Source organism: Pleurodeles waltl, chromosome 4_2, assembly GCF_031143425.1.
Source record: "Pleurodeles waltl isolate 20211129_DDA chromosome 4_2, aPleWal1.hap1.20221129, whole genome shotgun sequence".
Classification (NCBI taxonomy): Eukaryota; Metazoa; Chordata; class Amphibia; order Caudata; family Salamandridae; genus Pleurodeles; species Pleurodeles waltl.
The window spans coordinates 512,605,458-512,621,868 of record NC_090443.1 but is presented as its reverse complement, the minus strand read 5'-3'; the positions used below and the strand labels follow the sequence as shown (position 1 = coordinate 512,621,868).

General features: G+C 41.8%; 1 protein-coding gene across 1 annotated transcript in view; it reads left to right on the top strand.

Moving 5' to 3' along the window:
* The window catches only part of HMCN1 (hemicentin 1), a 1,093,576-nt gene that overhangs the window by 907,093 nt on the left and 170,072 nt on the right, over positions 1 to 16,411 (top strand). Inside the window, exons 81-83 of the mRNA XM_069232006.1 lie at positions 5,102 to 5,371; positions 8,010 to 8,200; positions 15,909 to 16,122. Of these exons, the coding sequence (XP_069088107.1) occupies positions 5,102 to 5,371; positions 8,010 to 8,200; positions 15,909 to 16,122 (675 nt within the window). The remainder of the gene's footprint in view (positions 1 to 5,101; positions 5,372 to 8,009; positions 8,201 to 15,908; positions 16,123 to 16,411) is intronic.

Below are 16,411 nucleotides of genomic sequence, written 5' to 3'. Positions count from 1 at the left end.
ATAGAGGTTGCATATTTACAGGTTGTACTGCTTGCATCGGATTAGTAATCTCTGAAAGACCTGGATCTGTTGGAACTGTATCTATGTTCATTTCATTCACTAACTGAGCTCCATTATTTGACATAGACTCACATATGGTGGTGGACGCGTAGCCAAGAGTTCATCTAATAGATCATCATCCGTATCAGGATCTGAATCAAATTTTGTTTCTGATTTTCTTCTTGATCTCCTTTAATCTTTTTCCTTACAGGCTTTTCAGATTCTTCAGCCCTTGTTGTTTCTCCCTTTGTAAGTACAGGAGTATAATCTAGCATCTTCCACTACACCTTTTTTCCATACCTGTGCTTGTTCATCCCAAACTGCATCTGCATAATTTGTCATTGCTCTGTCAGTTCGTTTTTGAAATCTTTCTCTATCCCTAACTCATGCCGTCATGGCATCTTCTCCCATGCATTCAGTCCTTCAAATAAGAGGTGGCTTTATTTCATGGAAAACTTCTTGTAATCTGTCAATAATTCCTAAATTAAATGTGCCCCATCTAAGAAAACTCAATGACCCTTCTTTTTCAGTGATCTTCCAGGATAGACGAAACCAAACATATGTATATAACCTTTCTTCCATCATCATATGATATGTTGCCGTATCCTCAGGTGGTGCTTCCTCACCCTCCCTAACTGAAACCATTAAATCACCTCAAATTAGACTCCTCAAAGCTTTGAAAATGTGGAGGATTTCAAATTTAGCAATTCAATAACCAAAATTACAGCATCTCAACTGTTTTGAAATTGTTCTGTACACATCAAAACACAGAACCCTTTTTTATCAAATCACAGTGCAGCTTAGTAGTTCAGTCAATGACTTTGCAAATTGTGCCAAAATTCAACCAATTACAGTGTTACACCAAGCAGCCAATACCAGTGCAACACAATATGATGCAACAACTCACTCCTTGTAGCAGTTCACCCTCCTTTACAACTTTCTTCTCCAATGAACAAAAGACAAATCTAATAACTAAGCAACATATAAGGACATCAATCTTTGTTTCTTCTAAAGAAACCCGATAGCATAAATCAACAATTGGAACTAGGCATTACACCTTCCGATTCCCAATCGAAAAATAATTTTATCACTCACAATGGGGAGTTCTCGATCTGGGGGAAACCACCTAATCAGTGTGACATCACCTTTGTGCATCAGCTTCCACAAGCACTAATTAAAATGAATACAATCACAACTGATTATTATGTTCCTATCTGTGTGAAAAGTTGACAAAGTCTCACTACTTACACTTCTCATAGCAGACAAGAATACCTTATTTTAATCAATATCTTTATCTCTATACCGGGATCTTAGAATACTTCTTAGTCCGATAACCTCTTTATCTATTTTACAGAGCACATGAAACATAGACCATAGCAATTGTAAATCAAAACATCATAAAACATTTTGAAAACAAATCACAATCATAGTATGCACAATTTTGGCTCATCACCCTATAAATACTCACACCTCTCGATTTTACAAGTTCTTCAACCGCAATCTGCAACCACTTCAGAAATTGCACCTCATCAGTCGAGTTCTGGGCACTCAGGTTTTTATCTAAATTTGGGCACTTTTTAATTATTGCAGCTTATTTCACTTGCATACTAACATTACCTCTGCTGCCAAATTTTTGGGAGCACGGAGAATCGTAATTTATAAAATACTCTGCAACTCTTAGACACCTAGGAGGGGAACTTTGGTATGGGCTGAACATTAAAAGCTGCAATTTACAATAACAAATACATAAAATATTCCTCAGGAGTTGATAATGAGAGTTTTTAGTTAGATTTTAAAGTTTATTTATCATAACACTTAAAACCTTTCTTTATTTTTCTATTAAGGTTTACAGAACATTGATTTAAGGGTGTCCTACAATCTATCCCTGTTCTAGTATTCTAAGTCAGTGGAAGTAAATCATTTTAGTCAGAAATAACAAAAGGAACACAATTTCAAGAGGCAGTCTAGCCAACAAAGCTATCAGTACTCATGAAAACTACTGTAACAAACTCTTATAGCGGATAGTTTGGGCAGAGAGCAAAGTCTGTCTGAGCCTTGCAAAGAAAATGAATCTGAATCTGAGAGTATGAGAGCTAAGAGCTTGTGCATGCAGTAATTGCTTCCGCTGCTGCTGCTATTGCTTGTGCCTACTATTGCTATCTCTTCTTTCCCTGGGTCACTTTTAAATGTAAAATATTCAATTAAAAAAATGTGTTTCATTCAGGATATTAAACAGCCAATCAGAAGTGACAGAAATCATACGACGAGGTCAGCTTCCAAAGAGATGGTAACTCCCAAGACAGTACTACTTCAAGATACATTTAGTAACATTCCTACACAATCTGCAATATTAAGGACATTTCTCACTTGTCTTGATCTCTGAAAGAAAAGACACTTATGCAAATATTGTGCATAAATAAACCTATGTCATACTAGTTCTCATACATCTCCACATTAGAGCCTCTTCATAAAGAAGCAAGTTTTTAGATTAGTTTAGCAAGTTTTAAAAACGCAAAGCAGGTCAAACAGTCAAAAAGAACAAAATAATATAGCTTTCTTTGTTACCATAGGAGGTTTATGTCACGCAAAGGCTACGCAAAAGTTAAGATATAAACATTTCAGCTGAAATTGAAGTTTGTTTCAATTTGTTAACGTTAGCAAATCAAGCAAGAAATTAAAGCAAATAAGGGTCCTGCAATGTTTAGAAAGGAAAGTACACGTTTAAATGCAGCTTTTGGTTAGGCCTAGATTTAACAAATATGATTAATTAATTAAATTTATTTTTATTTTAATGAGATCTAACAACCTACAGGAAACTACAGTGGTGCTCACAGGTGTGTTGCAGAGCTTGTTTGCATCTTTCCTGAGCTACCGTCCTCAGGGTAGTTAAGATTGCCCCTTCCTCCTCATTGCCCACTTCTCCCACCATGGGTGATCCACAGAGTGCATTCGGTCTCCTACTCTGTTTAGATAGTACGTGGAGCCACTGGAAGTGCTAATGCTCAATGCTAATTGGAACTCACTAATTTTGTAAGTTCAATTAGTCCAATCTCAATTTGTTGGCGCGGAGCCTGGGTGAAGGGCCTGACCCTGCTCCAAGACCGCATAGAATCTTTGGACATGGTGGCTCAGACATGCTATGCTCCCACTTGCTTCCAGGAGCACTGAGCCAGGCACATTTGCCAGGTCCTGCTGCCGGAGGCTGCTTCTGTTGGCCAAAGGCTGAGTACAAGACTAGGAATAGGACATTGATGAAGGCCACAACCTGTGCAGATGACATGTGCAGGAGTCCTAAGCATTCTAAGGCCCTCATTATGACTTCGGCAGTCTTTTTAAAAGACTGCTGAAGCCGCTGCAGCCAGCATACCGCCAGTGCTGGCGGATTGCTGCCCACCCTATTAGGAGTTTTCTGCTGGGTCAGCGGGAGAAAACAGCTTTTCCGCCTGCTGGTCCAGCGGAAAAAACTTACCACAACATTGACGCCGGCTCGTAATCGAGCCGGAAGCAATGTTGTGGTGCGTCGGGTTCGACAGCACCCATTGCGCATTTCACTGCCTGTAATTTTGGCAGTGAAATGCGCAGCAAGGCTGTCTATGGGGGCCCCTGCACTGCCCATGCCAAGTGCATGGGCAGTGCAGGGGCTCACTGACGTCCCCTTTCTGCCAGCCTTTGCATGGCGTGAGACCGCCATGCAAAGCCTGGCGGAAACGGGACTCGTAATCCCCAGGGTATTGCTGCTTGCAGCCCTGCCCTGGCGGATTGCGACCGCCGAGACCGCCAGGCTGTCGACAGGGAGCAACCTGGCGGTGGCAGCGGTCAGTCAGAATAGGGCAAACAGACTACCCTGTCTGTGACGTCCAACCGCCACCGTTTGTGTGGCGGTCTTGAGACCACCACACTCGTAATGAGGGCCTAAATCCTTAGAAGAAGCTGAAACTCATGGAATAATATTGTTAAACGTATGTTATGTTTCATTAGTCAGAAGTGAAATGACATGTTACTCCAAAAAAACATTGCAATTCTCTTTAAAAAAAAGTGCATTGATATTCATACGGCGAAAAACCTCAAAAACACAGAAATTCACGAGTAGTGGCGAGCGGCGCATCCTTAACACTCCTCGGTGCAGTCGTATCACCTCGCTATCTTCATTAATTAAAAACAAAAAAGATGAAGCTTTTTTGAGAGATAGAGCAACGACTGCAAGCATCAGCAGACTTTATAAGTAACCCAGGTTTATGTGTGAGGCAGTCACGCAGTCCAGGGACTGTAGACACAGACCGTTTTACCCGCATATTAGTTTCAGTGGCTCCAATCTTTCATCTCCGCTCCGAAAACTACATTTGTTTTAAGATGTTCAACTTAGAGCATTGCTGCCCCAGTTTGTGGATATAAGTGCATTTGTGCTTTGATGGTGCTGCGAAGTAAATCGAAAGTAAATTAAAACGGGTGACTTTTTACAGATGGGACAATAGCGCCATCTAACGTTTCCGTGCAGGATTTTTGCCGCATTGACGCCATAGAGATAGTCTTCTTATTGCGCAACTCCGACTACTCAAAAAAGTCGATCCTTCTCTTTTGCAGCCTCTCTTGAGCTTTCTGAAACTCAAACGTGCCAAAAGGACATTAAAATAATCCTGAACTGATCTTCTTTTGTTATTCATTTACTATTGGACCCTATTAAATGTTCTCCACGTATACAGTCAGTTCCGAAGGCCTATCATCACGTGGTCCAATTTTGCCTGTTGTAAATTTAAAGCATCACATTTGTTCCGGTCTACTCCACTCTGCTCACAACTAATTTGGTTATATCACCAGTTGGTAGCCTCTAACAGCGTCAGCGGCTTGTCTTCTCTGGTTAGGTTTCCAGACTATGGAAATCCATTGACGGCCTACCAAGTAGGACGACTGAAGACACCTGACTACAGGAAGAGATTTCAGTACACACATGATTCTGTTTTTGTATACAAGCTGTTCATCGACATTTGTTGAGTTCTGCAAGTCAGTACATATGGCAGACAAAACCCCCTTAAAAGAGTGTTTGTTTTTCACTATTCTTTTGCAGTGCCTCCTGTCATCAGCGCGCATCCTAAGGAGTACACCACCATCGTGGACAAGTCTGTTGCTCTTGTGTGTGAGGCGGAAGGTTACCCAACTCCTGACATTACCTGGCGTAAGGATGGGCAACAACTCATCGAGTCAGTGCGCCACAGGATTCTCAGCTCTGGGTCGCTCCAGTTGGCGTTCATTCAGCCTGATGATGCCGGTCGATATACCTGCACTGCCGTCAACCTCGTGGGATCAAGCAGCTCCAGTATGGAGCTCATTGTCCATGGTAAACTGGTTTGAGTGGAGACTACAGATTAGTAGTTCTGAGAACACGTCAGTATTGAAGGTCCAAGACCTTTCAAAGAAAGGAATTCTGGGAAAGTTGCATCAGATGGCAGAGCAGCTCTTCGGAGATCTAGACTGGTCTCACTTAGAGCCTCATTTAGGAGGTTTTGGCACAGGGCAAAAGAAAAGGGCCCCTGTGCTGGCGCACCATGGGCTGCCATGCGCCAACGAAGGCACTCTTGCACCATGGAGCAAGGGTGCCTGTGTTACAGGGATGATTGTCTTTGTGCAGGAAAAGACACCATACTGCTCATAAACAATCATTAATGACGTTTTCCTCTTTTAATGTGTGCTGTAGAATGCAGCACACATTGAAAGAGGAAAAAACAGGGAGAAATAATGTTATTTCTCCCCCTTGCACAGCTTTAGCGCAACCCCTGTCTTCCCAGACTTGTAAACCTGGGAATGCGTCAGATTCCGTGGGATTCCAGGGGTGTTGTATGGGAACACCCATGGAATGCCCCTTTCACGCAGTGTTGTGTGAGAGGGGTCCATATTTACAAGGCCATGAAAAGCCTTGCAAGGTGGCTTTGCTTGGCTTTGTAAATATGGGCCGGCACATTGCGCCACCAGAACGTTAAAAAAATAACAATCTGCTGGCGCAGTGTGACGCTAGAGCCTCATAAATGAGGCCCTTAGTTTTCATGTCATATGTTCAGTGGCCTGGTCATGCTCTGCAATGAACCTGATTGCTACTCCTATACATATTTTCAAATCTGTGAGGGGCAGTGAGATTTAGTTCAATTAAATGACCGAGGGTAGGTTCTAATTCATGTCTAGAGCTCCGATTACAAGTAGGTTGGTGTTTTTTCGAACCTTGCATAAACCCGTTTGCTTAAGGGTCAGAATTACAAGTTGGGTGGAATTTACTGCATCCGCTAATTGTCCGGTGAAGTAAATATCTCACCCACAGCGGAAAAGTATATGCCATTTACTGTGCCATATGAATTTTGTTGCAGTAATCACCATAATCTGCACGTTCGCACGCGATAAGAACCACACTCCAAGGTATAGTTATGCATCTGGTGCGATTAAAGTACCTGGATTCTGACAAACTCTGAACCGGGGTATAAGAGTTCTGCTAAGCTATTATTTCTTCGGTTTCCTCTAGCCCACACATAAAGTTCAACTCAAGTTGTTTTGTAAAAGCAGAGCATTATCCAGGGGCGTAGCAATCAGTAGTGCAGCAGGGACACCATGGCCCAATGGTGTGAGGCTCCCTGTGCGACTGCCTTTTACCACAATACTGCAGATAGAATGGCGCTTTTTTCATATATTGAATTAGCATCATCGTACTCTTACTATACCAGTGACATTATCTGTTTTTTCACTGTTTTGATATCTTTTTAATTTGCAAATTCCTGTGTGAAAATCAACTTACAAGTCCCCCAAAAATGCCAATGTAACCTCTCAGTTACAGCAGTGGCACACACGTTCTGTTAATTCAAAACATGATAAGTTACATGATAAGTTGTTTTAATGTATTTTTTCTGCTCCCTGTTGTTACTAGAAACTGTTTATCCAAAACTGGGTTTGCATATTAGCATACAGCGTACAAACAGTGGCCATCATTTCTAAACAAAGGCATAGGGTAGGGTTCTACTTTGTAGGACACTAGCAGGACCGATTCACAATTACATTTGTGACCATAAACTATAGTTTCGGCAAAAAATGGCTCCATTTATGTCTCTGAGGAATCCACAAAAGGATAGTAATTTGTGACTGGTGCAGCTTTACATGCTTCCTTCTAGCATGCATGTGAGTAACATAGAGCAATAAGTCTGCATCTGCTAATAGTAGTATTACTACAGGTACAGATTTGCTATTGTTTTTTGTTAATTGGGCCCGGATGCTTATAACCTTCCCGAGTCAACACATTTTGCATTGCAGCGTTCTTCTTACCCTGAGTGCCAACAAAATTAGGGTTATTTTAGTCGAGGAAATTAAAACCCCTCTCTGGAAATCTATCCTGGACATTTGGGTATATGTCTGTGTCATTTCTTTGCCATTTGGGACCAATAGAAGCCTTTTTTTTTGTTTTCTTTCATTGTGCTTTGTTAACTTCTTGTTATGCTGTAAAATGTCATCGGACATCTTTGGGAAATTTAACTAAAGCACTATACCAGCTAAGCATTCTGCGCAATTTTGTGCTGTGCCAGATAAAGGTTTCAAGACCCCCAATTCCTGTGCTTTAGAGTTGACAAAAGTCTTCTTTCTCTAATGAAGCAATATGGACTCCTTAAGAGCAATATTGCCCCCATTCGAGGTATTTTGTGGCTAATGTGCATGCTCCATGGAGTGAAGATCTCTCCTAACTAATGCTCCCCAATCCCTTTTTCTGTTGATGAGTACCTGAGGAAGGAGTGAAGATGACAGGGATTCCTGGATTGGTGCATGATCTCATAATCAATATAACGTCGTCTGTTCTTCAGGTATAATTTAAAAGCTCCAAAAATGAGCAATAGAACTGTGATTCTTTCCTAGGCCTAGGCTTTCCTTTAGAAGGTATTCTTTCTGTCATAGAGCCGGATGATATGGAAATTCATAACTGAATCTCAGTCTCTTTGTACTTTGAACAGTCCCACCAACAATCAGCACGGCAACGAAAGACTACTCTGTGGTGCAAGGCTCCCAAGCTATCCTGCCCTGCACAGCGGATGGAAGTCCAACGCCCGATATAGCCTGGCAGAAAGACCTCAGACCTCTCCAAGATGCTCTCCGGAAGTACTCAGTCATGCAGTATGGGGATTTAAACCTGGACAATGCTGTGGTAGGTTTCGTCTTCGATGGTCCCTCTAGACCTGTGGCTTAAGGATAAAGTCTCAGAGCATGCACTGTGTCTACTGGTTGTGTGCCTGATATACACAGATATATCCTTCAAGGTGTTCCATGGTTGCGATAAATGAAGAAGAAAAAAGGTATGATCTGACATTTCAGTAATTACATCTGTTAGCTCCAGGGATACCCCCAGCGTAGGCAATTTACAGCTGTTGCCCAGTTCTTAACTCAAAACATACTTCTCTCCAAATAAACCACTGTGAACACAAAGACAAGAAAATGGTCCAGCATAGTGAAAAGGATTCTGTCCCACTTTTGTAAATAGGTGACTGTAGAAGACACTGCAGCGCAGGGTATGTGCCAAAACAGTTTGGTTGTAGGGATATTATTGTTTTTACGCATTAATGAATTGTATTGCCTTCCCTTAGTTTGTAGTGGAGACTGGTGTGTTAATCACAGGCTGTAACACAGCCCTAGATCAGCAGTGAACCAGCCCTGGAAGTTTAGATGCAGACTGCCAACCGGGCATTTACCCAATTAGTTTAAAGGCCAGACTGGCCTTTGGCAACTCACTTGAGCAACAGAAAACACACCAAAAAGGTATCATGCAAAAAACATAACCAAGGAAACTATTTTTGTATGATTTGTCCGGTGGATACCACTCATCAGATCAAAATACTCTTCTGGAATATTGCCAGTTTAGGTAGCAAACAGCATGATGATAACTGGGCTGCACTCATCTTCGGCCATGACATATTTTTGAAGGAAACGTGGGTTACGGATCTTGTATGTGAGGATGGGTATGCTCCCTACATTGTCCCGGCAACTTATGAGTCACCTTGGAGTGTAAAATTTGCCCTCTATACTACGAGAGTCCTGCTGTCCCAGCACAATTGCTATCCTGATCAAACGGTACTCACCTTGTCATCATTTACTTTTATATTGGGCTTTTTGGTTCAGAGGCATGTCCTAATATTTTAAACCTGTCAAACCTTATTCTGGGGCTTAACTCTTATTTGGTCCATTTGAACTCAGGACTCCATATTGTAATCCTCAGTGACTTTAACATCAAACTTGGACCCATCCTGGAAAAAGCCTGTGCAAGGGGTGTTTCCCAGCAGGGGGATCTGAAAGCCAGGGCTCTTTTGAACGTTGTTAACATGTTTGATCTCATTAATGCTTGGGATGCTATTGATCCAGCCCATAATATGAATTCTACCTATGCTAGGGGGGAATATGGGTCATTCATCGATTACATCTTTGGATCCAGGTGACTCATGAGATGGGTCACTTGTGGGGGCACCAGTGTTATAGCTCTAATGGAACACAACCCTCTATGGCTGGGCCTTAGTATCCCCAAAGGGGCAAGTAGGGCAAGTGGCATTCCCTTTTCACCCATAAATGAAAAGTCTCAAGGGATTTGCCTAGTATGGAGGAATGCTAACCTAGGTACTGTGTTGAAGATTTTGTGCAGTAACTGTCTTGACGTGTTGTTCAACTGCCTAACCTATCTGATTGACTCATGGTCCACTGCTAACATCTTTGTCCAATTGGGGTCAGTCATCAGTATCCTTCTTATGAAGCCAACTAGGGCGGCCACAGGGGAAAAGTGATTTGACTCCTCCTGTAGAAAGGCCTCCCGGAACCTAAATAGTGCCCTAAAGGAGAATTCCAAAAACATCTAGAAGATCAGTAGGCGCAAGGAGGTTGAAATGGAGTATTGGGGTGGCTGGCCCAGTCTTGCAGGCAGAGGAACTCCACAACTTTCTGGAGTGTGGCTAAGGACATAGGTGGCTTGGGGGTCCACCGACATTTCAGTAATCACCACCATTAGTCCAGAGGTCTAGGTGAGCCACTTCAGTGCGCTTTACTGCTCTGATAAACTACAGGACATCCCGGAGCCTGAGGTGGTTTACTCATTTGCCATGAAATTCATCCTGAAAGAGGTTCGGGAAGCCATTATTTAGTCTGCTTCAAATAAGGCTCCTGGACTGGCTGGGGTCCATATGGGCATATATAAATCCACTCCAGATATGTGGGCCGCATTACTCTGCTATTGCTTTAATGGCCTTCATGGACCTGTCCACCATCTTCGACAGTGTGGTTAGATCTAAGCTCTGGGCCTTGCTGAGTGATCTAGGGGTGGATCCAGGGCTCGTTAAGTTTTTGCAAGCCTTACATTTTGACTTATCAACATCGGTTAGGTATGGTCCTGCAGGTAAACACATCTCCAGCTTTCCTTTGGGGAAGGACATCCACCAGGGGTGTGTTGGCCCGATCCTCTTTTTGTTGCATGACAGTGGCCTTGTCTACCTGTGCTGCGGATATTCTGATGGTGGACAGAACAAAAGTCTCTGCATTACTTTACGCATATGACGCTGTCCTAATGGGGAGAACACACAAGAGTCTAAACATCCTTTTTCAGAAATTGGTCAGTTTCATGGGGTATCTGGGTCTAACCTCAAACCATTCGAAAAACCTACACCATGCTCTGTGGGCTTAAATCTATGAAACCAAAGAGTATATATCTCCAAGGCCACCAGGTTGCCTCCACACAGGATTTTTCCCACCTGTGGGTGGTCCTTGATGCCAAGAGTAACTGGGGATGATGTAAGTATATAAATCCACCCAAAGGATTGCCAGTGCTGCTGGCTATATTTATAGCCTAGCATCTCTCTTTGGCAGAAAACCCAATCCCCCCTTGCTGGGAGTATGTAGAGGTATGTGGAGGTTACTTATGGGGCTGTTATTTGGGGCTATTCTAACAGTTCCACCCTCCAGACCGAAGACAACAGGGTCTTACACCATCTCTAGGGTGTTTTTTCTGCTCTGTGCCACATACATTGTCTGCCTGAGTTTGGTGTTAGGTTTGTTTGTTAGGTTTGTTGAATATGTCATTACATTTGCCCCATTGTTGCTTTGATGTGCTATTTGGACGAATCCTCACGCAAGTTTAAACAGGAAGGTGATTGACTTGCTTGTGATAGAAGCCTAACCATTCCCTGGCTGTCATACATTACACAGGAAATGTCTGCGTTGGGGAGATCTGAACTCTTTTCTTCTTCTCTAGCATATCTAAGTTTGACCTAACTTGGGTCAGGAGAGCGTTTATAAATAGGAGTAGACTGCATAGAGAGGAATGTGAATCATCTGAAATTTCTGTTATGGAGTATGTTAACCTGCAAACCACCCCCAAGTAGGTAACCATACCTGTTTTGGATGAATACTACCTGGACAGAGTCCTGTTAAGTAGATTTAAGTTTGGTATCATGAGGAGGCATTTAACCTTTCCGCTGGGTCAGTTTGATCTTACAAGTGTGTTAATCTGCCCTTTAATGAGTGCTTACCCCAGAATCTGCTCCATTTTACTTTCTTTTGTATGTATTGCAAGGACTACTCCAAAAGGTTTCTGGTCTCACTAATTATAACTTGTGGTATTAGAAGTGCTGAGGGTGTGGTGCATTAGCAATCACTGAACTCCCCCACACTCTGTTATAGCATTTGTTAATTTTTAAAGTGTGCCCCGGCCAAGAGAAAATCAGTGGTCTTTTAAAAGCCTGAAGCTGCGTGTTGGTGGTACTTCCTGCATTGTTTTATCTTGATTGTTTTATCATGTATTTATTCATTTGCTGACTGTTTGAGACTTTGAACTGTCTTTTACAATGTTGTCTTAACATTTGCATTGTGCTTTTATGGCTGTGTTTTTACCGCAAAAAATAGTCTATTGACCGATTGATTGGTTAGAAAATGTCATCACTTTGTTCTAATATTCTTCCAACATTCATCTTTCATTTGTGGATGTGAAGTAGAATTCTTGAATGAACAGCGCATACATTTTAATTCAGAGCTTCTTCCTGGCATTGTTGAGTAACAAGGCAAAGCTGTTTTCCGGGGTGTAATTTCAAAGTAACATGCATATTTACCTGTAAAAATATGTATAAGAAAATTTAATGTAAACCTTGAAAACAAATGCAAACATTAAACAAGCTACCTCAGTACCAAGAAAACCCTGAGACAGTATCAGATTCAGAATCCTGTGTCACATTCATAGTTGTCTGGCCAACTTGGCTGCCACTCATTTACCTCCACTCATGACTCTCCCAGTGCAAGAGAATAATGAAAGTTCCTCTATCTTGGACTAAATGTCCACTATTTGTTATTGATGAGAAGAGGAGACCACTGCTCTGAGGTGATCACTCTACAAGCTGTATATTAGACTTCCTTCCCACTTCATCTTCCTCCTCAGCCTCTTCAAAGTTAAGTACTTCTTAAAATGATAATCTCTGCTAATTTGCTTTTTCTTAGCTTCCTCTCTTGACTTCTCGCTTTACGGTATTTTATAGTACATTCCTAATGTTCACTACACGTGGGTTGCACATGTTACATATTTTACAAGCCAATAAATATATCGTGGAACAACAGCAATGGCTCCTTAGTTATGGCCTTGTGTTGATTCACAACAACCTCTACATGTGAAGTGCATGGATCATTAAAGCTGTAGGAAAATAACTCAAAAACACTTTAACTGGACAGACCTCCTATAATGGTGTTACTCCTACATTATTGAGGTCACTCCTGGTATATTTCCTAGCCCCAAAAGGACACTCTAACCTTTTCAAAGTAAAAACAAAACTGGCAGGTAGTTTAACACTTACCCACTGAGTTATGCACATGTAGGCTCATGTAGATCAGAGTTTTATGAATTGCACAAATCCTGTCAGAGAATCTCTTTTCTGCAGGTTCTATGTTCGACCCCTTCCCTTCCAATTCCCAAAATTTGTTTTTATACTATGTATTAGTTTATTATATATTATTATATTTTTACTCCACTTCTTACATACTACTCTGTGTGTTTCCTCGGGGATCGTCCCTAAGCCCAACTTTATTTAATGTGTATCTTTTAACACTTGCTGCCTCTATTAATTTCTTTGATTTGTCAGTCTTTTCATGTGCTGATGACGCACTACTTATTGTATCTTTCTCCTACAGTGCAAATTCTACCCCAAGATGATTTCAAACCTGTATGTCTGCGTTGCTAAATTTATGTGTATCAGTTGTTTGAAATTCAGCAGAGACAAAACAAGACGCAGTCTTTGGAAAACCAGCCTGCATTATGATCTCCAAATTCTGCAATTAAATTGCACAACCACCTGCTCCCAAAGTGGCAGTGCAAAATCTGGGAAATGGGTTAAATTATGAATGTTGCTGCCACTTGCTTCAGAAAAATCCTTTCTCTGTTACATGTGAACACCTGCAAAGCCTTCATTCAAGCACTAATTACTTCCTATCTGAACTGTATTAATTCTCTTTATGTAGACAGTAATCAAGTCATCCAAAATACTGCAGCACAACTCTTACTTCACATTCCTCTCCATCAACCCATTTCAGCCCAACTCAGGGATATTCATTGGCTTCCTGTTGCAAAGAGCATCATCTTTTCTATAGAACAGGCTGTAAAAAGGCCCCTTATCTCTAAGTCCGCTATTACAATCCTTTCTTCATACCCGTACTCTTCACTCATCAGATCTCCTTGCATGTGTCCCGCACATCAAGCTGATTAGACATGGTGGTCGTTCATTCAGCTATCTTGCACCAAACCTCTGGAACAATCTGCCTCTTTACATTTGCCTTAGCCACTTTAAATCCACTTTCAGGAAGCAACTGAAACCATTGTAATTTCAGAATAAATTGGCTCTCAATTTGCTCCCTTCCAGTTGAACTTTTCAGCGCTAGAATGCCCTAGTTGAGGCAGCTGTGCACTCTACAATAACTTAAAATAAATAAATGCATGTATTTTGCACTATTCATCTACACACTGAAAAGAATAACAGCTTAGCAAGCAGTATATACTTTAGGGAAAAGGTTAGAGCCACCACAGTGATATGTCATCACACATCCCTAATTAGTCATCCTAATCCCTACCTAATTTTCAGATAGCTGCCTAAGAGCGTAGTTACATTAGTCAAGCTTTACTTATTGTGCCATAAGGCCTGAACTTTGAACTCCGTAGTTCAGCATTGCTCAAGCAAACGGTTCATGTGACCAACCATGACCCAAACACTGGTAATTTATATACCCTTCTTATGCATAGTGTTCCATGGAACACAGGGAAGTCAGTATGTACTCAGCTCCTGTTTTCCCAGAGAGAATACCCTTGATCAAACTGTAGAACGTAGAGGAGAGCCTACTGCCGTAATATCAAATCTTCCTTCAAGACAGGACTTGCCATGTCAAATATCCTCGCTGCCATATTTGAGCTGCTGTGTCTATTAAAGAGCTTCAGAGAATGGAAATGTTTCCATCTCCAGCTGGTTACATCAACAGCTGTAAACATGTCTATCAAACTATTAGTTTATGCATTTCAAACAGCTCTTGTTAGAAAATAAGTGGGCATGTTTCCTTGCCCTATGTTTCCATCACACATTTCAGCGCATCCAATGGACAAACAGTGACCATGTATGTTAGCATACATCAAGGCATGTATTGTATGTAGCCTTAAAAACGCAAGGCTGCATGTCACTACAATGATAAATTGCCCCAGCTCCACTGGTGTTGCTGAAAACCCTCCATTTGGATGGGGAACTGGGTGATCGTGTAAGTGTCCAGTGGTCCTCTACCTTAGTATCTCTGTGATTGCAGGTCAATTAATGTGAATTCTGGATGATTTGTCTGTGCTCATGTGCACTCTGAAGCAGATACATTAACCAACAACGCTGTCTTACTGGCTATCTTTTTTGCCAAGTTGTGAGCCAAGTGCAGAGGGTTTTGATTTTGCCAAAGTTCTAGCTGTCGAAAACAAGTTTCTTTGAAGACCAGTGCAGGAAACTCATTCACAGCCTTGCGTTGAGCTGAGAGGCAGCCCATCTGTTTTTGGCAGAACTCCGTGGGGGTGCTCAGTTGAGATAGGGCGAAAAGTGTAAATGTTGATCATTTTGTTAAGGAGTGTGCAGGAGTTTTGAGAGTCAGATGAGGAGGCTGACACAGTGTTCACGTCTGAGTAGAACTAGACATTTGAGCTAATCAATGTATTTTTTCATTGAAACAAGTGTGGTGAATGATGTCCTTGTGAATCAGATGGAAGTGGAAAACAGTTGTAGTGGAGGATATTAAATATGACAATTTCATCTGGAGTCAAAGTGCACATTGTGTTTCCTGGCAGATGCCAAGTGATTGTGGATTCCGAAAGGGAATGAGACGGGGAGACAGCGATGTGGATGCAGTGAATGGAAGGAGTGGATAAGTTTAGTTTTTAAAATTTTATCATGAAATGTCAGACTATCCAGTGTCAGCTGGCCGCAAATCTAGCAAGATTTGCTAGGATCTGTGGGGAAAGATTTTGAAGGAGATGAAGATTTGAGTCACATCTGTGGAGAATCCAAGAAAGGCAGAAGATATTTCTGAGTTAAGTGGTGTAGACTGTGAAGTGAGAGAAGGTGAGGACTGCACCTTGAGTGCTATGTTTGTCTTACTGAGATGTATATTGTAGGTGACTCTGTTCTTTAAAGTTCTACATTTCTGCTTTACATTTCAATATATTAGTAAAATATGCCTTCACTTAACGTGAAGAGTTAACTTAATATCTAGACAGTTGTTGGAGGTTTTGAATTCAGTCCGACTATCGAGAACAACCTTATGCTTGTGAGCAGATTTTATTCATATATTGTGACACTGTATTTTTCTTTTTGTGTATTTCTGTGTAGCCTGAAGATACTGGGAGTTACACTTGTATTGCCAGCAACGCAGCAGGCAAGGCTGAGCACACAGTCAGCTTTGTGGTGCATGTGCACCCAAAATTCACTGAGCTGCCTGGAGATGTGGCTTTGAACAGGGGGGAACATCTCCGACTCTCCTGCAAGGCCACTGGTGTCCCATCACCCATAATCACATGGACCTTCAACAACATCATCATCCCTGGTGAGTGGCCGCCTTCCTTGGATACTGAGGTTGTCTCATGATACGTTGAGGTAAAGGATTTAGTTGTATGATGTGTTCTTCAGCATGTGTTGTAGTTCACACACTGTGCTCTCACTCCTTCCATTTACCTGTGGGAAGTATTACAAGTTGTTTTTCAAAGAATGTGTTCAGTTTTGAGCATGCAGAGAATGACTTGTGATCATGCCTTTGAAACAGACAATACACAGTCCTTTGTGCTACACTACTAGGGCCAGGGCTTTCTAGTTTTCCATCTGAATATCGAATTAAA